The sequence below is a fragment of the Coffea eugenioides genome, chromosome 8, assembly GCF_003713205.1.
Source record: "Coffea eugenioides isolate CCC68of chromosome 8, Ceug_1.0, whole genome shotgun sequence".
Classification (NCBI taxonomy): Eukaryota; Viridiplantae; Streptophyta; class Magnoliopsida; order Gentianales; family Rubiaceae; genus Coffea; species Coffea eugenioides.
The window spans coordinates 32,759,519-32,785,536 of NC_040042.1; the positions used below are offsets into that span (position 1 = coordinate 32,759,519).

The 26,018-nt window shown below is 36.8% G+C and overlaps 2 protein-coding genes across 2 annotated transcripts; both read left to right on the forward strand.

Moving 5' to 3' along the window:
- Positions 1 to 1,531: 1,531 nt before the first annotated feature.
- LOC113780577 lies at positions 1,532 to 4,567 on the forward strand. Its single transcript, XM_027326366.1, has 3 exons — positions 1,532 to 2,046; positions 2,492 to 3,685; positions 3,823 to 4,567. Exons 1-3 carry the CDS (start codon positions 1,532 to 1,534, stop codon positions 4,565 to 4,567), a joined length of 2,454 nt encoding a protein of 817 aa, XP_027182167.1.
- Positions 4,568 to 4,569: 2 nt separating this feature from the next.
- LOC113780578 lies at positions 4,570 to 5,049 on the forward strand. The gene is made up of 2 exons (XM_027326367.1): positions 4,570 to 4,855; positions 4,919 to 5,049. The coding sequence occupies exons 1-2, from the start codon at positions 4,570 to 4,572 to the stop codon at positions 5,047 to 5,049; spliced, it is 417 nt and encodes a 138-aa protein (XP_027182168.1).
- The last annotated feature ends 20,969 nt before the right edge of the window (positions 5,050 to 26,018 follow it).

The following is a 26,018-nucleotide window of genomic DNA, read 5'->3' on the forward strand; positions in this document are numbered from 1 at the left end:
TAGCTTAAGTAGGAGTCCTAGTAGGAAAAGGGGATCCCATCCTTATTAATAGGGGAGAAAACAGACATGGGCTCTATCTCTGATTCTTTTTCCTTTTTCCCTCTTCGAAAACAAAAAAATAAGAAAACCATTACTTAGTCTTGGTCGCAAATCCACCATGAGGAGCGGCTAATTTCTTTTCTAGTTGAAGGTTAATTGAAGCTTTGGTTCAGCTATACTGTGAGATCTAATTTGATTTGTTTGCTTCATTTATTTATGAGTATTTATATATTCTCTGTTCATTCATGATTATGATTATTTTCAATAGTTAGATATCTGATCAATATTTAATTGTCGAAATAGTCTATTGCCATCTAAAATATCAAATCCGTAATTGTTTGATGGTTTTAGTATTTATGACGAGTGATATAATTTGATTGTAAAAGAGGCTTTCGAATTTATGTCACGGGAATATATAATCTAACTTAAATGAATCGAGCTTGTGTGTTTGTTGATTAGAATTGGTAGTTTCTCTATTTATTAATGCTGTCAATAGGTTAAATCCTAAGAGCTTGTTTAGGATTGCTTAATTGGCAAGAGAAATAGTCACAGAGCGTGTTGTGGTTATCGAAACAGTAAGGAAAGACAGGTTGTCAGAGCGTGTTAACAACCATAACCAGTGGTGTCCCACACTACAAGATGATCCAAATGAATATGTGAATGCAGTTGGCGGATTTCCTGGCCCACCTCAAAGGCGCTATGATCCTTATTCAAACACCTACAATCTAGGGTGGAAGGATCACCCAAATTTCAATTATGCCCTAAGGCCACCGGGATTTCACCAACAGCAATATCAGCCTAGGCTTGCAAATTCACAACAGCAACCGGTTTCAAAATTAGGTACATCACTTGAAGAAATTGTTAAATCGATAGCTACTAATGCACAACAATTTCAACAGGAGACGAGAGCTAGTATTCAAAATCTGGAGAATCAAGTGAGCCAACTAGTATCTGCATTTAATCGATGGGAGTCTCAAGGTTCAGGAAATTTGCCTTCACAGACTATTATCAATCCGAAACAAAATGCAAGTGCCATTACATTGAGGAATGGCAAAGAGTTGCTAGAACCCAGTAAGAGAATTTCTGAGCAGGCCATTGAGGAGGCTATTAAGAAAGAAGAAGTGGAACCCAAACCTAAAGATAGGCCGCAGCAAAATTCCCAAGATGACCCGCCAGTAGTGGTAATACCTCCTCTTCCATTTCCCAGTTGATTTGCTAAATCAAAGAAAGAGGAGCAGGAGCAAGAGATTCTAGAAACTTTTCGCAAGGTTGAGATAAATATTCCTCTTTTAGATGCAATTAAGCAAATCCCTAGATATGCAAAGTTTCTTAAAGAATTATGCACTACTAAGAAAAAATTGAAGGGAAATGAAAAAGTGCATTTGGGGGAGAATATCTCAGTAGTGCTTCAGAGAAAGTTACCTCCAAATGTAAGGACTCAGGTATGTTTACTTTTCCTTGCAACATTTGAAATATTAGGATTGAGAAAGCAATGTTAGATTTGGGTGCTTTCATAAATGTTATGCCTCGTTCTATTTATAACATGCTAAATCTCGGGCCTTTAAAAGAGACAGGTATAATAATTCAACTTACTGATAGGTCAAATGCTTATCCTGATGAGGTTTTGGAAGACATATTGGTTCAAGTAGACAAATTGGTTTTTCTTGCAGACTTTTATGTGCTTGACATAGAGGAAGATAATTCTGCTAATTCACCCTCAATTTTATTAGGAAGACCATTTTTTAGAATTTCTAGGACCAAAATTGATGTCTATTCTGGAACGCTGACTATGGAGTTTGATGGCGATATTATAAAATTCAATATTTATGACGCCATGAAATATCCTAATGAATCTCATTCAGTCTATGTTATAGATGTAATTAACTCTTTGATGCAGCATACTTTTGAACTAACAAATGATGATGCTTTGAAAGTTGCTCTTACTCATGGCCTTGATCGGGAGTATATTCAGGAGATGAGAGGGAAGTTTGACCTTTCTCTTGAATTGTAAGAAACTATTTTTGAATTAGATTCTCTTAAACCTGTAAGGTATGAAGTGCCTTGTGTTGAATTGTCACAGTCACATTCAAAACTTTTACCATCTATTGTACAGGGCCTGAAGTTGGAATTGAAGCAATTACCCAGTCATCTAAAATACGTATTCCTCGGGGAAGGAGACACACTTCCAGTGATTATTTCTTGCAAGTTAACAGCTCCAGAAGAAGAAAAACTCATTCGGGTGCTAAAAGATCACAAGGAGGCAATAGGATGGACTTTAGGAGATATCAAAGGACTAAGTCCAGCACTTGCATGCATAGAATCTTATAGGAGGAAGACGCTAAACGTTCAAGAGAGGCCCAACGTAACCTAAACCCACCAATGATGGAGGTAGTAAAGAAAGAGATTTAAAACTTCTTGATGCAGGTATAATTTATCCAATTTCGGATAGTAGGTGGGTAAGTCCTATACAAGTGGTCCCCAAAAAGACGGGGATAACTGTTGTTGAAAATTCAAATGGCGAGTTGATGCCCACCCACGTTCAAAACGGATGGCGAGTTTGCACAGATTTCAGAAAATTGAATGCCTTAACTCGAAAGGACCATTTTCCACGACTCTTTATTGATCAAATGCTGGAAAGATTGGCAGGAAAATCTCACTATTGTTGCCTTGATGGTTTTTCAGGTTTTCTTCAAATTCTGGTAGCATCTGAGGACCAAGTGAAAACTACTTTCACTTGTCCATTTGGTATATTTGCATATCGAAGAATGCCCTTCGGTCTTTGCAATGCCCCCGCTACATTTCAGAGGTGTATGGTTAGTATATTTTCTGACTTTGTAGAAAACATTATAGAAGTGTTCATGGATGATTTTATGGTCTATGGTGATTCTTTTGATGCATGTCTCGCTAACCTCACTAAGATACTTGAACGGTGCATCGAGACAAATCTTGTTTTAAACTATGAGAAATGTCATTTTATGGTAAATCAAGGCATAATTTTGGGACATGTGGTGTCCTCTAAAGGAATTGAAGTAGATAAATCTAAGGTAGAAGTCATTAAGTGCTTACATTACCCTGCAAGTGTGGGGGAAGTTCATTTTTTTCTTGATCATGCAGATTTCTACCGACGCTTTATTAGGGATTTTTCGAAAATATCTCATCCTCTATGCCAACTACTTCAAAAGGATGTAGAGTTTAATTTTGATGAAGCCTGTAAAGTTGTTTTTGATGCACTCAAGGAATCACTGACCTCAGCACCAGTTGTCCAGCCGCCAAATTGGAGTTTACCTTTCGAAATCATGTGTGATGCAAGTAATTATGCTGTTGGTGCTATACTTGGCCAAAATAATGGGAGAGCGTCTCACGTCATTTATTATGCTTCAAGAACTCTAGACAGTGCTCAGTGCAATTATTCGACAACGGAAAAAGAACTTTTAGCTATAGTTTTTGCTTTAGAAAAATTCTGTTCATACTTACTTGGCACTAAAGTAATTGTCTATTCTGATCATGCAACGCTTAAGTACTTGCTCACCAAGAAGGAGGCGAAGCCAAGACTCTTGCGGTGGATTCTTCTACTCCAAGAATTTGATTTAGAAATTCGGGACAAAAAAGTGCTGAGAATTTGGTTGCAGATCACCTCAGTCGATTGGTCATAAATGAGACACCTACACCTCTACGAGATAATTTTCCAGATGAACATCTCCTTGCCATTCCTAAGCTAACTCCATGGTACGCAGATATAGTGAATTATTTGGTCACTAAGACGTTGCCTAATGATTTATCTAGGGCTCAGAAGGATAAAATAAAAAATGATGCTAAATATTATGTATGGGATGAACCATACTTGTGGAAATTTTGCTCTAACCAAGTTATTCGCAAGTGTGTTTCAGATGAGGAAATCCCTTCTATTCTCTCTTTTTGTCACGCATATGCTTGCGGTGGACATTTTGGTCCCAAGAGGACTACTTATAAAGTTTTAGAATGTGGTTTGTTTTGGCCTACTTTGTTTTGTGATTTTTACACATTTTGTAAGACTTGTGAGAGTTGTCAAAAGACAGGTAATTTAGGATATAGAGACCAAATATTGTCCCTTACTCCGATACTTGTTTGCGAAATATTCGACATATGGGGTATTGATTTTGTGGGTCCATTTCCCTCCTCTTTTGGCCATGTATATATTCTTCTTGCTGTAGATTACGTTTCCAAATGGGTCAAAGCTAAGGCTACTCGGATTGATAATGCTAAGGTTGCGGTAGATTTTGTCAAATCTAATATTTTTGTCAGGTTTGGTACGCCAAGAGCAATTATTAGTGATCGTGGGAAGCACTTTTGTAATCGCGTAGTGGAGGCATTGATGAAGAAATATGGTGTCACCCATCGTGTTTCTACTTCATATCATCTGCAAACCAGTAGGCAGGCTGAGACTTCCAATAAAGAAATCAAATCTATATTTGAAAAGACGGTGAATCCAAATAGGAAGGATTGGAGTCTGCGCCTTGGGCTTATCGAACAGCTTACAAGACTCCCATAGGTATGTCCCCTTATCGTCTGATATTTGTCAAATCCTGTCATCTTTCGGTTGAGATGGAACATAGGGCGTATTGGGCGGTGAAACAATGCAACATGCGGATGGATGATGCAAGAGAGCAAATGAAATTGCAGTTACAAGAATTAGAGGAAATCCGCAATGACGCCTATGAGAACTCGCGAATTTACAAGGAGAAGACAAAGGCTTTTCATGATCAATTGATCTCTAGGAAGAATTTTTGTGTTGGTCAAAAAGTTCTACTTTTTTATTCTAGACTCAAACTTTTTCCTGGTAAATTACGTTCACGTTGGATAGGGCCTTTTATTGTCACTAATGTTTTTCCTTATGGTGCAGTGGAAATTCGAAGTCCAAAAACCAACAAGGTTTTCAAGGTCAATGGTCATCGTCTTAAACCTTTTTATGAAGGATTTCAAGCATATACTATCGAGGAATTGGCTCTTGAAGAGCCTACTTATTCTGATTGAAGTATAATTTTGTCTAGCCAAAGACATTAAAGAAAGGCGCTATTTGGAAGGCAATCCAAGAGTTTCAATTTTTAGTCATTTTGTGTTTTTTATTTCATATTTTTGTGTTAAAGGTAAGTTTATTTTGGTTCCTATTGACAGAAACTTTTTATTGTAGGTACACTCTTAGGCAAACAACTCTCGATTATAAGACGTGCCCACGCTTTATGCTAAATGCAAACCATTGATTTTCAAGTTGCATGGGCAGAAGACCATCTGTTGAGCGTGCCCACGCTCTATGTCCGGAGTGAACTGTTGATTTTCAAGTTGGATGGGTAGAAGAGCTTCGTTATAAAGCGTGACCATGCCTTGTAGCATCGTCTTGAGTTTGATTTAATTGATTCAAAAAAAATAGAAAAAAAGAAAAAATGCATCATTCCCAATTCGGTTTGGGCACATATCTCTTATTAGCAAGGGCTTCTATCTTTCCTCTTCCATTTGTTTCAATCACCCTAACTTGTTTCTTCCCCTTTCCTTTTCTCACAGTCTTGACCAAACCTCCAAGTGCCATCTTCTACCTTTGGTCGTTGCTGCTCCATCATCGGCGGACGCACCTTCGTGGGACTGCTCACCTGGAGTTCTACCGAGTTCCAACAAGAAACGGGTATTATCTAGGCTGCTACCCTCTTCATTCATCAATTTCTGGTAGTTCAATTTCGTCAATTCAGATTCCTTGCTGCCGATTTCTGTTTTCTCCCAATTAATTGCTTTAACAACTGCACTTGATTTCTTGGATTTATGGACATTGGGTAGATATTTGGTTCTTGGTCATTGGTTGATTGTGCTAATCAAAGTAGTAGTCGGTGGTCAATTGCATAATTGCCATTGTTATAGTCTTTCAATTTTACAACAATAGCTTCTGGGTCCCTTCATTGTTGGTTTTAGGAAGCTTGATTAATCTTCCATCCGTCCACATAGCTTGCCAATTGCATGATTGTCTCCTATTGTTTTTAAAGCCAATTGATAGTGGTTTGTTCGACTTGAGTTTGGCTTCTACTGGGGATCCCACTTGGCCTCTTTCTTTGCTTGGTTCACTATTACTCTTCAGTTATTAACTTTTGTGGGTGCATTTGAATTGTTGAACTATGGCAAAGAAAAAGACTATTTCAACGAAACCAAGTAAAACTTCTTCTGTGCCGCTTAATCCTGCTCCCAAACCTAAGAAACGAAGAGCCCCTATCCAACCTAAGAAGAGGTCATGTTTAGGGGTTCACAAAAGTATACTACCACCTGGAGATAACGAATTGGGAGGTGCACTTGATGGGTTTAGTTCTGAGCAACTAGAACAGATTTAAATGTTGCGAGTCAGACCTTTTGCTGCCTGCAAATTTGCCATCGCCCTACGCTTGACCACCTACATATTGCTAGTGACGTGGATCAGTTATTTGCTGCAATTGGTTGGCAACGATATTTGCAATTGATTATCCTTCTTATAATGAGTTGTCTTGGGAAGTTTATACTACATTCAGCTTTGACAAACCAAGTAACTTAATTTTGAGTACTCCCGACGTGGCAAAGTTTAGGTTGTTGGGTGTTGATATGAGTCTGTCCATCAATGAGTTTAATATACTTTTGGGTTTCATTGATTCGGAGGATGTCTCATCTCCAGAGTACATGAACAGTGCATGTGATTATGGACAGCCATTTGCTAGGGATTATATTGACATTTGGCGAGAATGGTCTGTTGATAAGTTCACTTATAATCCTAGCAAGTCCAAGAGTTCTTACTTGAAAGATCCCGTTTTAAGATACATTCATAAGTTCTTAGCGTTCAAATTTTCTGGACGGAAGGATGCGTCTTGTATTCTCAGTAAAGCTGAATTCTATTTTTTGTGATGCATGGTTAATAATGTCAAAGTTAATTTTGGATATTGGTTAGTTTCTCAATTGCAGACCGTGCTTACCAAACCACACAAACCATTAATATTAGGGTCTATTATCACACATATAGCTCACCGGATGTGTGACTTATTTGGGGAAGACTTCGAAGTGCATATTGCTGGCCCAACGGATCCGTTGGATTTGGCTTGTTTGGAGCAAATGGGAGTTATTCATCGTATTCAGGACCAGTACCAGTTTGCACCTCTGGGGAAGCTACGGCTTCGGCCACCAGCTAGTATCACTCTGCCCCCTGTTGCTATCCCCGCTGCTACTTCGTTTGCAGACGACGCAGGTCCTTCTACATCCAAGTCATGTCCACCATCTAAATGGGATGCTCAGTTTTAGAGTTTGCATGTGCAGATACAGCAGCTAGATAGTCGAATTGCCAATATCGAGCTTCAAAGTTCGTGGATGGCAAAGAACTTGGCGGCTTACTTCGTTTCTGTGGGCTTCTCACAGCCCTTTGCCCCGCATTCTTGATCTTCATGTTGAGGGACGTTCCCTCTACCTTTCTTTTGCTCTTATTATCTTATATTGGGGACAATGTCATGTATAGGTGTGGGGGAAGGGTATTTCTTATGGTAGCAAAAATTTATGGCCATTTCTAAATTTTTAATTTTGAGACAACTAAAATGCAGTTTAGGTTGGATGAAAATGCAGTTGAAATGCAAATATGAGTAGGGCAATGTTACTAGCATGAGTATGTTATTTTCTTGCAATTGATTTGAATGATGGATGTGCTAGATTTGACATAATTTCAACTATTTTGTGAGCTTTTGGGCTTTATGAGCAATTTAGTATGTTTTGCTCTATCTTCTTTTATTGAGTGATATCACACATAATTTGACATTTTAGAACTTGCTTTGTTATGCATGTTGAGACCACTCTTGAATTTGATGCATTAAAATGACGAGGGCAATTAGGTTTAACCCTTTTGACTTTCTAAATGTCTTCCCTAATTATGTTTACCCATAGTTAACCATGTTTGAGTCTCAATCCTTTTCTTTGTTTAATAGCCAAATTTGTTACCTTAAACCTTTTTCGTTTGGACCTTCTCATTTGAACCTTGTGTCAAAGGAATACATTAATATTCTTGCATGAAAATTTCAAGTGTGTTCCAAAAGTATGTTTATGGTTGGCAAGTGTGATAGTTATGTTGGTTCAAAAGAAAAAAAAAAAGAAAGAAAAAAATACAAAAAAAAAGTGAGAGGAAAAAAAGGGAAAAAAATCTTGTTGTGAAGTGCACTTGTGTTGTTTTGTGGTAGTTGGGCTAATGCCTAAATTTCGTTTGCACTTGCCAAGTTTAGTGAAGTTATTGAGACTCCTGGAAGCCAGCTATACATGTGAATGAGAAAAGGAGTTTGACTTCATGCAGAGTATTATTGGTATTTCCTTTGATATATTTACACCTAAAATTTTTCCTTTAATCCAACCCTTAACCCAAGCCCTGTTACAATCCTTATAAAGACCCTTTGATTTTTGCATTGAATTCATTTTAAGTGGTGGAAATATGATATATTAGCAAGCTTATGGTAATGTCATTTCGTAGAGTTGATTTGAGTGCTAAATGTCCTTTAAACATTTGAGTGCAGAGTGTATACACTATTATCCATGTGAGAGCTGTTGAATTTTGTGTATCCTGATTTTGATAAAATTGTTGAGAAAACATGATACTTGTGTTAGTATGCATTGTGCTATGCGTGTTTGTCATCTCGATTGTGATTCTTGGGTAGTGAATGCTTGAGGGCAAGCATCGTTTAGGTGTGGAGGAATTTGTTAAGTGGCTAATTGTGCATATAATTGGTGAATATTTTTCCCTTTATTTTGTTAAAATATGGCGTTAATTGATATATTTCACTCATATTTGAATTTGGTGTTGTTTTAGGAATTGTTGGTGAGCATGAGGTAAAAGGCGCATTAAAAGTCGACTTCCAGAAGACGTCTTGTTAAGCGTGCCCACGCTTTGTCAAACGCGAAGTAGTGCTTCTAAAGATCTATGTCCAGTAGACTCCAGTCTGTTAAGCGTGCCCACGCCTTATTTGACAAGGCAGTCAAGAGTTCATAGGACATGAGATCAATCTGTCAATTGATCAAGAAGCCGGTTGCATCCCATGGTTTTACACATTTGTCACGAGATTGGAGATCTTGAGGGACTATGACTCAATGTAATTTATTTTGGAAACCAATTGATAGGTCTTGGTTGGTTAGTTTAGTTTAAATAGGAGTCCTAGTAGGAAAAAGGGGTCCCATCCTTATTAATAGGGGAGAAAACGGACATGGGCTCTATCTCTGATTCTTTTTCCTTTTTCCCTCTTCGAAAACAAAAAAATAAGAAAACCATTACTTAGTCTAGATCGTGAATCCACCATGAGGAGCGGCTAATTTCTTTTCTAGTTGAAGGTTAATTGAAGCTTTGGTTCGACTATACTGTGAGATCTAATTTGATTTGTTTGCTTCATTTATTTATGAGTATTTATATATTCTCTGTTCATTCATGATTATGATTATTTTCTACAGTTAGATACCTAATCAATATTTAATTGTTGAAATAGTCTATTGCCATCTAAAATATCAAATCCGTAATTGTTTGATGGTTTTAGTTTTTGTGGTGAGTGATATAATTTGATTGTAAAAGAGACTTTCGAATTTATGTCACGGAATATATAATCTAACTTAAATGAACCGAACTTGTGTGTTTGTTGGTTAGAATTGGTAGCTTCTCTATTTATTAATGCTGTCAATAGGTTATGTCGCGCCCCATTTTTTGAAAAAATGATAAAATTATGCGTTTTGATAAAAATGAATTTTTTATTAATGTTGATTGAAAATGAGTTCTTTATTTTTAGAAAATAAATAAAGAAAAATGGGTCTAAATGGGACTTAAAAGTGCGACGATTTTGATCCAAAAATAATAGTTTAAAAAATATTTTTAATAAAAAATAGGAGTTGCCACTTGATATTGAGTTAAGGTGTACCAAGTCACCTAAAATGAATTTTTAAAGAAAAAGTAGAGAAAAAACCTTTTTTAAACGACTTCAAATCTACGAAAATCAAGAGAAAAGGGGTCGGGAGTCACATTTAAAGAAAGGGAAGGTAAGGATAAAATCCAAGACACCCTTTCAATCTAACCAAGTCTAGTTGCGTGATTTAGTAAAAAATTTTCTTGTTTTAACTTAAAAATTTATCACATTTGGATGCAAAATCTAAACCTAGAATGATATCGGGGGGTCGGAATATCTCTTCAAAACTTAATTGATACAAATCACATTAATTGTGATGCCCAAGTTTACTTTTTGAAGAGGTCACGAATATGCAAAAATATGAGACTTGAAGGAAAGAAAAGAAAGTAATAATTATACAAATATACATGATCTAAAGAAATGCATCATAACGAGTACCGGGGGGGTTAAAATTCGTGACTCAATTTTCCCTTTAATAGAAGAAATACGATCGTGCTAAGACTAGAGAGCCATACTCGTTCATATCTCATATTTGAAGGGGTATTTCCTATCTAGTCAAGCAAATGATCTAACCTAATTCTAATTTTTTTAAAATGAAATGCAAGTTTAATGTCATGTCTCACATATAGGGATAAGGGATATATACAGGGAAAATATCATGCAAAAATGATGAGGATCCTAAAAAGTAGAAAATATGCATGGAATGTAGTGTTTTGTCATACAAACATGATCTAACGCGTGGATGGTCCCTAAGGGTCTAGTGTTGAACTAGCACATATCTATAAGTTCTCACTAGCGTGGGACTAGTGAGAAATAGAAAAAGGACCACAACTAGCGTTGTACTAGTGTGGTGACGTCATGCACTTATTATAATCAAGTAAATCATATAAAATATAATAAAATAAATAAACACATAAATCACATATAGCACATAGCACATAAACATGGTATCTAGATGCAAAGGCCCTAAGAAAATGAATAACACATAAACACACAAGCATGCAAAACACACAAAGCAAATAAAGCGAATGAAGACCTAACTATTACATTTGGGGCCCTAACTACAATCTAAAGGGGTAAAGAATGAAATAAAATAAAATAATAACCTAACTATTACAATTTTCACATTTAATTGCCTTCCAAATAATTAAAAATTGAATTAAAATAAATATACAAAATCGAAACAATTAAAGTGACTAAATAAATAAATGAAATAAAAACATTCAAAGGCATGCAATTACGCACGTAAAGTCACATAGGGGCACATAGGATCAAATAAAATCAAAATAAAGAGTAGAATATACGTCCCTTGACGTAGTAGCTAATTGGGGTGTGGGTTTGCCCTATTTAACTCCAAAATTAATAAAAATCATCAAGGCACCAATTTAATTAACAAATAAATCATAAAAAAATGGAAATAAACATGCAATCAATCAATTGAAGCATTCAAATGGAATGTAATTCATAATTAAAGAGGAAAAGCAACTTCTATTTAAGAAATCAAATCTATCAGGGACCTAATTGCAAAAATTGATAAAGTTTTGGGGTTAAATTATAATTATCACAAAGATTTGGGGTCAAAATTTGATCATGGCCACCGCCATATACAAAATTCGTATTTTTCTCAAGTAGATATTTATTATTGCACAGGCTCGACACCTATCAATTTTTGGCGCCGTTGCCGGAGACTGGTGTCTGATTAATTTGTTTCTTTTTTAGTTCATCTTGTTTTTTTTTTATATATAGTTTATGACTACTAACATTCCGTATTTTGGTGATAAACTAGATTTTATTTCTAGAAGGGGTTATAAGACTCATGCTTTTTCTAATGATCAATTGGTTGTTACAAATTGTGGAAGTTATTTTGCCCCAAATCATTCAACCGACATATACCCCGCATTTCAAAATGGGCTAAGTGTCCCAATCAATATTTTTGGAGATTTTTCGCCTCAATATCAAACGTGGTATGACCCTTATTCAAACGAGTATGATCAAGGATGGTAGGATAATTCCAATCTTAATTGTGAACAAAGACCAATAAGTTTTCAATACCAAGAGTCTCAACAACCATTATCCACATCAAGTATGTCTCTTGAAAAAATGATTGAATTACTAGCTACTAACACATATCATTTTCAACAACACACACAAAGAATAATTAAAAGAATGGAAGATGGAATGCGTGAATTGACATCTACAATGAACAAATTGATTTCTCTAATTTATAAAGAATTGCCGTCACAGACCAACGTCGATCTTAAAGAATATGAGAGTGCAATTATCCGAACAAATGACATGAAATTGCAAGAGTTTCTAGAAGAAGAATCTAAAGATGCAATTGAAAAGAGAATTGAAGTGCAAGAAATGGAACCCCAATATCAAATTATTCAAGTGAAATTGTTCAAATGAATGAATCCAGTGAACAATCTTCAAATACGGTGACATCTCCTCCATTCCTTAATCAACATTCTCCTGACTCTTATTCTTTAATTCCTGTTAGTGAGATTGATTTTATTATACCAGACGATTTTGAGTTTCATGACAGGAATAAGTTAAGAGTTGCGATGGCAAAATATCTTGAACTAGTAATGCTCGTGATGGAGGAGTAAGTGAAGAATTAATATTTTTGTTTACTTGTTTGGTGCCATCTACTAGTCCATGGAAGACCGTACCTCGCGTGTTCAATGGTTACTTTATTTACGAGGGATATCAGGACTACATAGATGATGAAACATTGAAACGAGTTACATGGTTTTATCCTCCGTGAATAAACATGGCAATGTCTAGCCAAAAACATTAAAGAAAGACACTTATTGGGAGGCAACCCAATCCATTTTTTTTAGTTATTTGTTAATTTGTTCTTTTATTATTGTTTATTATTTATTATGTGTTTCAATATGTTTCTCTTAGATTTTTCATATTTGGTGGCTAAAATTTTCGTTGTTGATGATTAGTAGGTATCCTACCAGTTAGGCGTGCCAACGCCAATTAGGCACACCTAAGGAAGGCAGTTTTCGTCTGAGGGCAGAAAACTTGTTAATAGTTAGACGTGCCTACGCCAAGTGGTCATGCCTAAGGCATGAAATTTTTGTCGTTTTAGCAGAAAACTCAGCATTAGTTAGGCGTGCCCAAGTCATGTGGTCACGCTTAAGAAACTTAATTTTCGAGGGTTTGTCAGAAGATTCGAGAGCAGTTAGACGTGCCCACGTCTAAGCAGCGGTTCAAAAAAAGAATCCGACGGTGCCCTATTCTTTTTCTCTCTTTCTTTTTCTTTCTCTTCTCCCTCCCCTTTTCTTCCTTTCCTGTTGCTGCTGCTATCTCTCCCTCTCTCCGCGGATGTAAGCAGCTACCAATCACCACTCGCATGCCATCGCCGTTGTTTGCGCAGTTTCTGCTCGTCACCATCGCTACCATACCATGCTGCCGCCGCTAGCCACCACCCATGGCCATCTCCACTTCCGCTATCTGTTGGTATCTCCGATTTTGGTTTGGGGGCAATGAGGGTCTGCCATATTGGTTTCACACAACCATTTTCACCTATGTCATAGCTACTCGAGATCCTCCATTACGTGCTCAGGGAAGTTTCGTTGTCCCTTTTGTTTCGTATTCTATTTTTTATCTCTTACATTGGGGATAATATAAGATTTAAGTGTGGGGGGTAGCATATTGATAATATATTGAAAAAGTGCAAGTGTAGGTATTTTGTTGGAATTTTTTGTTTGACTTTATCAAATTTTGTCCAATTTTTGCCTATCTTTATGTATATTTGTGATTGTTCCTGATAAACGATGGTTTGATATCTCAAATTTTTCTATTGCTAAGATTTTACACTCTAAAGTGTTAAGTATGACATGGTTAAGTTTACGGGTATTTCTTTGGTGAATATTTGAGATTTTGTGACTTTTACACTTTTTGGTTAACTTTTCTAAATATTGTAAATATTTGTCTAGCATTTTTTGTGTAAATTGGTTTAACTATTAATCTTAGTTCTCCATATTTAAGAAATGAAGCGGACTTGTGTGATTTTTAATTTTAATTTTGTATTTATTTATGAATAGTATTCGATTATACTCTGCTAGTATCGTTACCTAGTAACCGGAGGTCTTCACCACAAGTGTTGATTTTTGCGTCAAAAAGTGATGATAGCTATAAGTATGTGGTTTTTAAGCGATGAGGGCTGAGTAATTGGGCTCTTTCATTTGACAAATGTCGGAGTTCGCATCAAAACGCTTAAATGGCTAAAGATTAAGCATTCCCCCTGAAAAAAACAATCAAGTGTAGGGATATTTTAGAAAACAAAAAAGTATATGCTAATGGTGAAAAATGTGGAAGTGTTTGAATGAATTGTTAGCCCGCTGATCCATGAATTTTAATGTTGAGATTTTGCTTAATAGTCGAGCTATTTGCTTATGGATGCTAGTTGAATATTGTATATTCTTAGATTAGTTAGTCATAAATTGAAAGATTTTTTGATCTTGAAAGCTAACTGGAGAGATTTTTTTTTTTGAAAATTGCCACTAATATTTGACACATGTTTTAATTGTATCTTGGTAATAAAAGATTTAAATAATAGCCATTGTTTAAACTTGATTGTTTGATTTGTTGTTTCTCATGCTTGAGTACAAGCATGGTTTAGGTGTGGGGGAAATTGATAGATTACATTTTTATCATTAATTTTATGATTGTTTTCCTCCTTTATACTACCAAATATTGTATTAATTGATTGATTCAACTTATATTTGGTATTTTATGCCAATTGTTGGAAGGTGACACAAAAAAATAATAAAAGAGGTGATTTTTCAAGAGTTTTCCAATTCAAGATGAAATCTACATGGAGTATTGGATGAAAATTAGGAAACTACCACTTTTTATTAGATATTTTATTAGGGAACAATTAGCATTAGTTGGAGAAGTTTCCTTTTTCAATTTGAATTATATTTTTGGTTGGCCAATGGACGGCTGAAGTAGTAGACTTCAATTAGAAAACAAAGAGGAAGAAAAGGCTAGAATCCCACGCGATTACTACTTTGGAGGGAACAAGAAAAAGGAGACGGCCACTGCTCTCTTCTTTAGTTAGTCTTTAGAGAAAAACCAAAAGTTAGTGATAGGTTGTAATTTTGTCATTTATTTTACTATTAATTTCCCCTATTACCTGACTTGATATAGATTAATCATTAGATTCTACTCACTTTTCGTAATTTGCATTTATTTCAGGAAGTAGAACGAAAATACCATAACCAATGCCAATTTGACAGTCATCAGAAAAGAGTTCAAGTAGCAGGCATCTAGGGGTATTTTTGGAATATCAAGACATAACCCTCTCTAGTAATTTGCGGAAGACAGCATAAAAGAGGAAGAAGGAATGCAGGCCTGGGCGTTCTTTCCCTTGAGGGCTAGAGCCGCCGCACAGAGCCAGGCATTAGAATAGGCATTAGATAGGAATTAGGGGAGCAGAGGATTTGTCCTCCTGGAGCTTTTGTTCTTTGACTTTTCTTGTTAGCTTAGGAGTAGCTTTAATTCTTACGCATGTCAGGGTCAAAAGGGAAGAGCTTTGACTCTTCCTTTCTTGCTTTCGTAGTAGCTTTCCTCCCTTGGTCAAGGACGATGGCCACGGCTTTCTCTTCAATTTTGCGTGGGATTTGTTCACCAAGAATGAACTAATTTTCTTTTTCTAGTCAAGAAACAATGGATGCTTTGGATCGTCTAAAATTGTGAGATCGATTTAATTTTACCTTTCCTTTTATTTATTGGTATTCGCATATTTCTTGATTGCAGTACTTAGGATTATTTAATTAATTGATTGTCTTGGATCTGGATAATTAATTAATTTGATAATCTATTGTCAATTGGGACGTTAAATCCGTAATTGTTTAATTGTCTCAAAATAGTGATAACTGGCATGATTGGGTTTGTGTCAGGGGAATACGTGGGCTAACCTAAAATAATCCTGGTAGTGTATTATTTGGTTAGATTAGGGCTCCTCTAATACGTAAGGCAATTGGGGAATTAAATCTTACAGGCGTACCTAAAATTATTTCTCAATTAGAGTAGTGATTAACGGGCGTACCTTAATCACCGATACAGTAAGGAGGGGTTGACAGTCATCGCTTGTTTGGCAGTTATAACCTATTTATTAGTAAATAATTGGAATCACCTTTGTTTCAATAATCAATTAGGTGAACCATTGCTGAAGTTATTTCTTGGCTAAATCCTTAGTTATCACCCATTTGATTTTAGTAAATTATTATTTAATTTCTAGTTGGCTATTTTATTTTTATTATTTTACTTTTAGTTGAATTGCTTAAATTGTCACCCCTGATATAAAAACACTCCCTTGTCACTGTGAATTTGAAAAGAAACAATTACTCCCAGTCCCTGTGGATTCGACCCTACTCACCACTATCTACAGAAATTAACTTTAGTTGAGCAGGTATTTATTATTGCACAGGCTGACAACCTGTCAGTTAGCTATCGATTCCCGCGGATCTCCCTTGAGAATTTGTAGCTAAATCTCCGTTTTCTAGTTGAAGGTCAATTTGAGGACTCGATTCCAAACATCAGTGAGATCGAATTATTTTACTTATTTCTTTTATTCATTAGTATTTGTACGTTTTCTGGTTTTACTTCTTATGATTGTTATGTTATTTGAATGTCAAGGGCCCGATATTGGAATTAATCTAATAATCTACAGTCAGATTAGTTGATTGAATCCGTAATTGTTCAATTGATTAATACCAGTGGCGACTAGCGTAATTGGTTTCATGTTAAGTGACAGGTGCCAAGCCTGTGCAATAATAATAATAAAACCTAACTACCACCTAAAACAATCAATAATCAATTCTAGTACTGGAGTAGGGACCCTAGGTGTGCAATGGGTTACTTGATTCACCCTATTCCCGAAGAGTTTACTTAATCCGATATATCAGAATTAATTATCTGACTAAATTTACTAACTAGTAGACAGTGGCAAGCAGGGTCGTCTCCTCAGGGATTGGGGAGAAATTTGTTTCCTTTCGAGTCAAGATAAATGGGGGGGTTCTAGGATTAAATGCTAATGAACTAAATAAATCGAATGCGAAAAATAATTAATTGACAGAAATACTTGAGAGAACTCTAGCCAAGGGTACATTTCAGAAATAGTTCATGCAGTGATCATTGATTCACATAAAATTTCAGCATTTATTAATAGATTGGTTATAGTTGTCATATACGCGATAAATAACCAGTTTTTTCTTATTTTTTCGATAATCAAGGTACGACCATTAACTATTTCTCTAACCCGAAAATAATTCTAAGTATGACTGTAGAATTTAATTTCTAGATTGCATTAAGGTTTATAAAAGCCTAATCGTAATTAACAAACACACTACGCGGGTCTGTTTAAGTTAGATCGTACATTCTCCTGACATAAATCTAATTATGTCAGTTGCTATCGGGACAGAGGTAATCGATCAATTACGGATCCAACTACCCCTAATTAGCAAAATAACCTATGTGAATAATTAAATATTGTGCACTATTCAATCATACACAAAAGGTATAACAATTGAAAGCAGAAAACATATAAATACCAATAAATGGAGAAAGCAATTAAAATAATTTAGATTTCACAGTATTTACCGAACCAAATCTTCAGTTGTCCCCTTGACTAGAATTAGAGAGTTAGTTCTCCATTAATGGAGAACAAGCCATGCGTAGAGAATTGGGAAAAATTGCCAAAATAGCTCTCTCAATTTCGGCCAACCGCGGAAGAAAAGAACGAGGAATTTTTGCTACTTTCAATTGTTTCCAACCCAAGGCACACGAGAGAGTCTAATGCTCTCTTCAATTTGGTCAAACAAAAGTAAAACGCAAAAACCCACAAGTCCACAATTGCGACTCCTCCCGTTGGTTTCTTCCTAATTGTTTACAAAGCACCACCAAAGTCAAAGACAAGCATTAGGAAAAGTACCCTCTCCTTTTCACGTTGGTAGCCATACAAAAAGGCAAAAAGGAATTCCTCCCTTTTTTCGGGCAGGCCCCACCAAAGAGAGGAACGTAAATCTCATCCTAGTTTTTCTCCTACAAAGTTGGCAACTGACTACCAAAAATTTCATAATTAACAAATCCTATTACAGATAACTCTCTTCAGCTTGGGAATGACCCCACTGCTTTCCAAAGTTGTAGTTCGCTGCCTCGCTCAATATTCTGGAGCTTCCCACGTGCGACCTAGTACAGCTTTTTGGGTTGGGGTTAGGCGTGGGCATGCCTAAATGTCAAGAAGTCCTCTGGAATTTGATTTTCAGTACTTTTCAGCATTACTTCCAGCAATTAACACAAACCACCAAACCTGAGTAGAATCCATCCAATAGAGCGACATTTAGTTCCAACAACTATGAAATAGTAGTGAAATAACCCACTAAAATGCACCCTATCAATCTCCCCCACACCTAAACTATGCTTGCCCTCAAGCATAATTAACTCAGAAGTGCAATTAAGATACCAAGTAATTCACAGCAGTTCATACCAATAATGGTATTCCAAATTCCACAATAACTGCATCGAAATCAGAATATACCAAATTGACACTTCTTACATTGATTATGCACTCATTCACTCCAAAGTGTGTAGGATATGGACATAGGATGGCTCTCAAATCAATACAATGAAATGACATCACTATAGGCTTGCTCATATATTATATCTCCACTACTTAACTATGAATCAAATGCACCAATCAAAGGGACTTTGCAAGGTTGAAATGGGGCTCAGGTGAATGGGTGGAATAAAAAGGATTTTAAGGGTGTAAAAATATTAAAGAAAATGCCCAGAAATTCATTGCACATGTTCTTGCACATTTGAACCTTCAAGACATCTCAACAACCCAACAAGTGAAGTAATAGTCGGCACTCGTCACAAATACTTTGATTTCAGCTTCTTTTCTTTCTTTTTTCTTTTTTTCATATATTTTCCTTCTCTTTTTGTCTTTTTTCCTTTTTTTAATTTTTTTCTTGAATACCGACACCCTAGAAATCAACTTCAATTGTCATATTTGCATTTCTGATTCACCGCCTTTCAAATAACACCCCCAAACTCTCATGCAATAAGATCAAAGCATTTCTTCAACACACGATTCAAAGAGAAAGTCTAAAAAGAGAATTGTCGGCTAACAATTAGGGTATTAAACAAAGAAAAAGGGTTAAAGGCTCAATTTGACTCACTAAAAGTAAATAAAACGAAGGTGAATTTTTAAGCAAGTCAAACTAGTTCCTTCCTAGGTGCCCTTATCATTTTAATGCATCAAATTCAATTAAATGTGGTCTTGACATGCATAACCGAGCAAATTCTAGAATGACAAATCATGTGCAATAACCACTCAACAAACGAAAATTTAAGCCCAAAAATCACACAAGTGGTCAAAATTATGTCAAGTTCAGCATATTCATCAATCAATTCATCATCAAGAAAAGTAGAACACCTCGTGGCACGAACTTACTACTACTACTCATATCTCAATTGCATTTATCACTATTTAAAGAAAAGAACTACTAGGGTAAAGAAAATGCAAATCAAACAACTAAAAACACAACTAAAAGCATAGTTAACCCTCCCTCACACCTAAACCTTACATTGCCTCCAATGTAAGAAAATAAAGAGCTAAAACAGAGGTACAGGGGCAACGACACTTCCCTAAACACGGAGGAGGGTAGAAAGAGACTAAGACTCGGGAGGAAAGGGTGGGCGGAAACCCGCGTGGTGGAAGTACTGAGCCAAATTCTGCGCCATTCCGGCCACTTGGCGCTCTATCCGCTTCAATCTAGAATCCATGTGATGCAGTTGGAAACGAAAGACTGAAGACTGGCTGTCAGTAGAAGACGTCAGCGGAGATGCAGAAGGGGAAGGTCCGGAGGCATCCGTAGAAAGACCGCCAACCTCCGAGGTGGCATGTTTGGAAGCTGTACGCCTAGAAGGAACATGGATCGATCCTGGGGGAGCGAATTGGAAGGTACCATTTACTTGTTACACTAGACCCATCTTTTCCAAACAAACTAAATCAAGAGGTTCCATAGTACATGCCAAAATGCAGATTATGATTAGTCAAATCCAGAACCCCAAGATTTATAGTCAATTGAGTGATAAAAGACCCCAGGATTAACGGCTTATTTTTCTTATTCAAGATAGTTTGGAGGTGAGAAGTAAACCAACAACCCAAATTGATCTTAATCTGAGCAACCATATACCAAATAAAAAAGAATTCAGGTTTGGTCAAAATACCTGAACTATCTTTTCTACCAGAGAAACTATAAGCCATAAACCGGTGCAAATAGCGATAGGCGGGGTTCTTAAGAAAAGATGCCTTAGACTGGATAGGATCATAGTTTTTTCGGTCAATTGACAATTCTTTCCAATAGCAAGTGTTATAGGAGAAAAATGGCTCTGTGTATTCACAAGAACTTGCCATATATTCCTCACTTTGGGAATACGGAATGTCAATGAAACCGAGGGCCAAATTAAATTCAGTGATAGATTGTGTGAACTCCCTACCCATCAATCTAAAACGCACCACCCCAAGAGTAGTAACGGAGAATTCATCAGGGATATTAAATTCAAAAGTAGCATAGAACTCCCATATTAGCTCAATAAAGGCAGATAAAATAATAGCAACATAACGGATCCAACCTATAGCGGCTAACTGCCTAGCGAACACATCCCTAATATTCTGGAGATCAAGTGTAGGGTCGTGGATATATTTATAAGGAATTAGTTTCCTTGTGCAAGCAGCGGCATACCGTTCCCTATCAGCAGCCCTGGTAAAGGTCAAATAGCCACCGAAATAGGTCAGAGAGAATATGTGAACCTCCCTATTCCGCCCAAGGCGGGTCCGAGAGCCTCCCGGAGCAGTCGCTTGGGAAGGCCTACTCAAAGGCACAGTAGGCTGTGGGGTGGAGGTGGCAGATCTGTTCTTACTTTTATTTTTTGGTTTGGTCATTTGATATCAGTGAACAGGGCAAGGTCAGGGTACAAGTTCTCAAAGTGAGTCAACAGGCAGCCAACTAAGCAAAGGGTTCCCAATCATAGCTCCCAACACCAACAGTTAAGGAAATAGACAATAAACTCACCCAAAAACCAATTAAATAGGCAAATGCAGTAAAACTTTCCCCAACACCACGGGTTTAACCCAAAATTGAGCAAATAGTCAATAGCAGCCACAGACAAAATCTCAGCACCCAAATTAAGTACAAATTGTCTGTTATCAGTTAGAAAATCAAAATATTTGGCCTCACCTACAAATTTAAAATCTGTCCTTAGCTAATTAAAACTAGAAATCTGGCCTCAACTAATTAAAAACTAGAAATTTGGCCTCAACTAAAAGTGACAGAAAATCAAAGAAAGAAAGCACCTGAGGGGGGAGCAGGTAGTGGGTACGGTGGAAGAAGCAGAGGCGACAACGGAGGAGGCCGTGCGCGTGGCGGCCACGTGTGGAGGGCTGGGTAGACACGCGCTGGCCGAGCTTGCTGGTGGTCAAGCACGGTGGGAAGAGTTGGCGAGCGTGGAGGTCGTGCGCTGGTTGCGCACACTGGGCTAAAACGTGTTGAGGCTCGCACGCTGTGCTGAAGCGCGCTCGTGCACGCTGGGGTCTGGGGCGGCGGGCTTGGTTGGCAGCTGGCTAACGCGGCGGCGTGCAGAGGAAACGAGTGAGCGGCGGCGGCGGGCTGAGGTGTGGTGGCAGCCAAGGAGAAAAGAAAGAAGAAGAAGGGAAAGAAAGAAAAGGAAGAAGAAGCAAGAAAAAGAAAAAAAAGAAGAAGAAGAAAAGTAGGGCAACCGTGGCGCTCTTCCCCCTTTTTTTTTAAGTGAGGGCAATTTCGTTTTTTCACACCTTTTTTCTTTTTCTTTTTTTTTTGTTTTTAACAAAGAACCCCTGTATTAGGCCTGGGCACGCCTAACTGCCTACTAGTCTTCTGACCATCTGTCAAAATTTTGATCCTTAAGCGTGACCACCTGACGTGGGCACGTCTAACTGCTATAAAGTCTTCTAACCGTCAATTCAGAACTTCATTTCTTAGGCGTGATCACCTAGCGTGAGCACATCTAACTAACGGAATCCTGTCACAAAACAACACACCACTAAATGACACTAACACTTAACAAAAACTCAAAAAATACAAGAAAACTAAAACAAATAGTCTTGGGTTGCCTCCCAAGTAACGGCTTTCTTTAACGTCTTTGGCTAGACTCGGCCGGAACTCTCAAAATGGATAAATTGGATTCTCCAGTTGTATGAATTCGACTTCCTCAACGGAGAATTCCTTATAGTAAGGTTTGAGATGATGGTCATTTATCACAAATTTCTTCTCCATCTTTAAACTTTGGATCTCCACTACACCATAATAAAAAATATTAGAAACGACAAATGGACCAATCCAACGAGAACGTAACTTATCGGAGAAAAGTTTAAGTTTCGAGTGATAAAAGAGCACTTTTTGCCCCATTACAAAGGACTTTCTTAAGACTTGTTGATTATGAAAAATTTTGCTCTTCTCCTTATAAATCATGGCATTCTTGTAAGCCTCATTTCTAATCTCTTCCAGCTCCTGTAGCTACAATTTTCTATGGAGTCTCGCTTCTTCCAGATCCATATTGCACTACTTCATTGCTCAGAATGCCCTATGCTCGAACTCCACTGGAAGATGACAAGCCTTACCGAAAACTGGTCTATATAGGGACATCCCAATCAACGTCTTGTATGCGGTGCGGTATGCCCATAGTGCATCTTCCACTTTCAAGTTTCAATAGTGCATAGTGCATATCTCTACCACATGCATGTCTCTACCATAATACGGTATGCCGAGCCTGTACAATAATAATAAAACCTAACTACCATCTAAAGCAGTTAATAATCAATTCTAGTACTGGAGTAGGGACCCTAGGTGTGCAATGGGTTACTTAATTCACCCTGTTCCTGAAGAGTTTGTTTAATCCAATATATCAGAATTAATTATCTGACTAAATTCACTAACTAGTAGACAGTGACAAGCAGGGTCGTCTCCTCAGGGATTGGGGAGAAATTTGTTTCCTTTCGAGTCAAGATAAATGGGGGGTTCTAGGATTAAATGCTAATGAACTAAATAAATCGAATGCGAAAAATAATTAATTGACAGAAATACTTGAGAGAACTCTAGCCAAGGGTACACTTCAGAAATGGTTCATGCACTGATCATCAATTCACATAAAATTTCAGCATTTATTAATAGATTGGTTATAGCTGTCATACACGCGATAAACAACCAGTTTTTCCTTACTTTTTCGATAATCAAGGTACGACCGTTAACTATTTCTCTAATCCGAAAATAATCCTAGGTACGATCGTAGGATTTAATTTCTAGATTGCATTAAGGTTTAGAAAAGTCCAATTCTAATTAATAAACACGCTACGAGAGTTTGTTTAAACTAGATCGTACGTTCTCCTGACATAAACCCAATTATACCAGTTGCAACCGGGACAGAGGTAATCGACCAATTACGGATCCAACTACCCCTAATTTGCAAAATAGGCTATGTGAATAATTAAATATTGCACACTATTCAATCGTACACAAAAGTTATAATAATTGAAAGTAGAAAACATATATATAACCAATATATGGAGGAAGTAATTAAAATAATTTAGATCTCACAATATTTTCCGAACCAAATCTTCAGTTGTCCTCTTGACTAGAATTGGAGAGTTAGTTTTCCATTAATGGAAAACAAGCCATGCGTAGAGAATTGAGAAAAATTGCCAAATTGGCTCTCTCAATTTTGGTCAACTGCGGAAGAAAAGAACGAGGAATTTTTGTTGCTTTCAATTGTTTCCAACCAAAGGCATACGAGAGAGTCTAATGCTCTCTTCAATTTGGTCAAACAAAAGTAAAAAGCAAAAACCCACAAGTCCACAATTGCGGCTCCTCTCATTGGTTTCTTCCTAATTGTTTACAAAGCACCACCAAAGTCAAAGACAAGCCTTAGGAAAAGTACCCCTCTTCTTTTCACGTTGGTAGCCACACAAAAAGGCAAAAAGGAATTCCTCCCTTTTTTCAGCCAGGCCCTACCAGAGAGAGGAACGTAAATCTCATCCTAGTTTTTCTCCTACAAAGTTGGTAACCGACTACCAAAAATTTCCTAATTAACAAATCCTATTACAGATAACTCTCTTCAGCTTGGGAGTGACCCCACTGCTTTCCAAAGTTGTAGTTCGCTGCCTCGCTCAATATTCTGGAGCTTCCCACGTGCGATCGAGTACAGGTTTTTGGAGTAGGGTTAGGCGTGGGCACGCCTAAATGTCAAGAAGTCCATTGGAATTTGATTTTCAGCACTTTTCAGCATTACTTCCTGCAATTAACACAAACCACCAAACCTTAGTAGAATCCATCTAATAGAGCGACATTTAGTCCCAACAACTATGAAATAACAATGAAATAACCCACTAAAATGCACCCTATCATTAGAGAAACTTATGATCTAATTTAAATGAACTCTCGTAGCGTGTTTGTTGGTTAGGATTGGGTTTTTCTAATTCTTATTGCAATCGAGAAATTAAATCCTATGGTCATACCTAAGGTTATTTTTTGGTTAGGGAAGTAGTTAATGGTCGTACCTTGACTATCGAAAAAGTAAGAAAAGACTAGTTGTTTATCGCGTGTATGACAACTATAACCAATCTATTAATGAGTAATTGAATTATCTTTGCATCGATGATTAGTTGAATGGACCGTGTCTGAAAGTTGCACCTTTGACTAGAGTCGTATTGGTTATTGATTAATTCCTATTTATTTCTATTAGTTGTTTCATTAGTTAGTTAATTAGTTATTTTATATTCTCCAAAAAACCCCCATACTTCGGATTCTGGAAGAAACAAATTATCCCTAATCCCTATGGATTCGACTTTGCTTACCGCTATATACAAAATTTGTATTTTTCTAGAGTAGATATTTATTATTGCACAGTTTTGACACCTGTCACGTGGACCCACTCTTCTTTAACATCCAAACTAGATTTTTAGACCTCTGCTAACCCTTGGCTCCATCTCATACCAACCGGACTTCCTGTCAAACCTATGGTGCACTTGGTCCAATACTAGCCAAATTCCTTAGCACCTTGGTCCATCACCAATGAGAGAATTTTTACCGATCCAACTTTGAGAAGAATCCACTTGCCCCTGAGTAGCCCAGTCTCGAGACCTGAAACTCTGATACCAATTGTTAGGATCCAAGCGCAAAACACACAACTATTAAGATATCAAGTACACAACAATTTAATGATTAACAAATCATAAGTATGAAAGATAAACGACACACAAAATTTAACATGGTTCGGCTCCACCATTGAGCCTACGTTCACGAAGAGAGAACTCGCTTTTTATTATGAGAGGAAAATCCTATACAAGAATATAATTTGACCCCAAACCCAACTCTTGTATACCATTTCTCATCTCCCAAAAACCCTCTCTCACTACCTATGTATAAGATTACATGTCATCTCTTGTGTGCCCTTGTGTGTCTCTTGTATAGTATGTCAATCCACCTATTTATAGATAACATTATTTGGCCAAAATTCAAATAACAATAGGAAATCAATTCTAATTCCTAAACCTGTATAGAATATGAAATAACTTCTAATTCTATACTAAATAGGATATTTCTTGACTATTATTTCAAGTAACTAAAATCAATTAGAAAACTAGTTACTTCTACACAGAAGAAGAAATCTACCTAAAAGAAATTAAGCCAATTTCCTAACAAAATCTTTGAAGAAAACTACTGTAAAAATTCCGGCTATAGAAGTCTTTTTATATTTTTTGGGCTTTCTCTTATCAATTGTGTTACATACAATTTGTAAAGTTTTAGAAAATTTGTTTTGGATTTGATAGTGCAAAAGTGAGAGCTAGATTTTCCCTCTTCTTTTTAATCTTTATTAATCTACATGAGACTTTTTGATGGTATTGTTTTGTCTGCAGCATATCCTTTTGTTTCCTTTGGTTTTTAGAAAACCATACAATGTCCTCTAGATCAGTTAGTCGGCTTGATAATTTGTTTGACTTGACTTTCCAAAGAATTTGCTGGTACTGTTTCA

Coding starts and splice junctions, on each gene's coding strand:
- LOC113780577 (XM_027326366.1), top strand. CDS start 1,532: ATGTTAGATTTGGGTGCTTTCATAAATGTTATGCCTCGTTCTATTTAT. Junction 2,047..2,491: donor TTTGACCTTTCTCTTGAATT/GTAAGAAACTAT, acceptor TTCGGATAGTAG/GTGGGTAAGTCCTATACAAG. Junction 3,686..3,822: donor CAGATCACCTCAGTCGATTG/GTCATAAATGAG, acceptor TGATTTATCTAG/GGCTCAGAAGGATAAAATAA.
- LOC113780578 (XM_027326367.1), top strand. CDS start 4,570: ATGTCCCCTTATCGTCTGATATTTGTCAAATCCTGTCATCTTTCGGTT. Junction 4,856..4,918: donor TAGACTCAAACTTTTTCCTG/GTAAATTACGTT, acceptor CTTATGGTGCAG/TGGAAATTCGAAGTCCAAAA.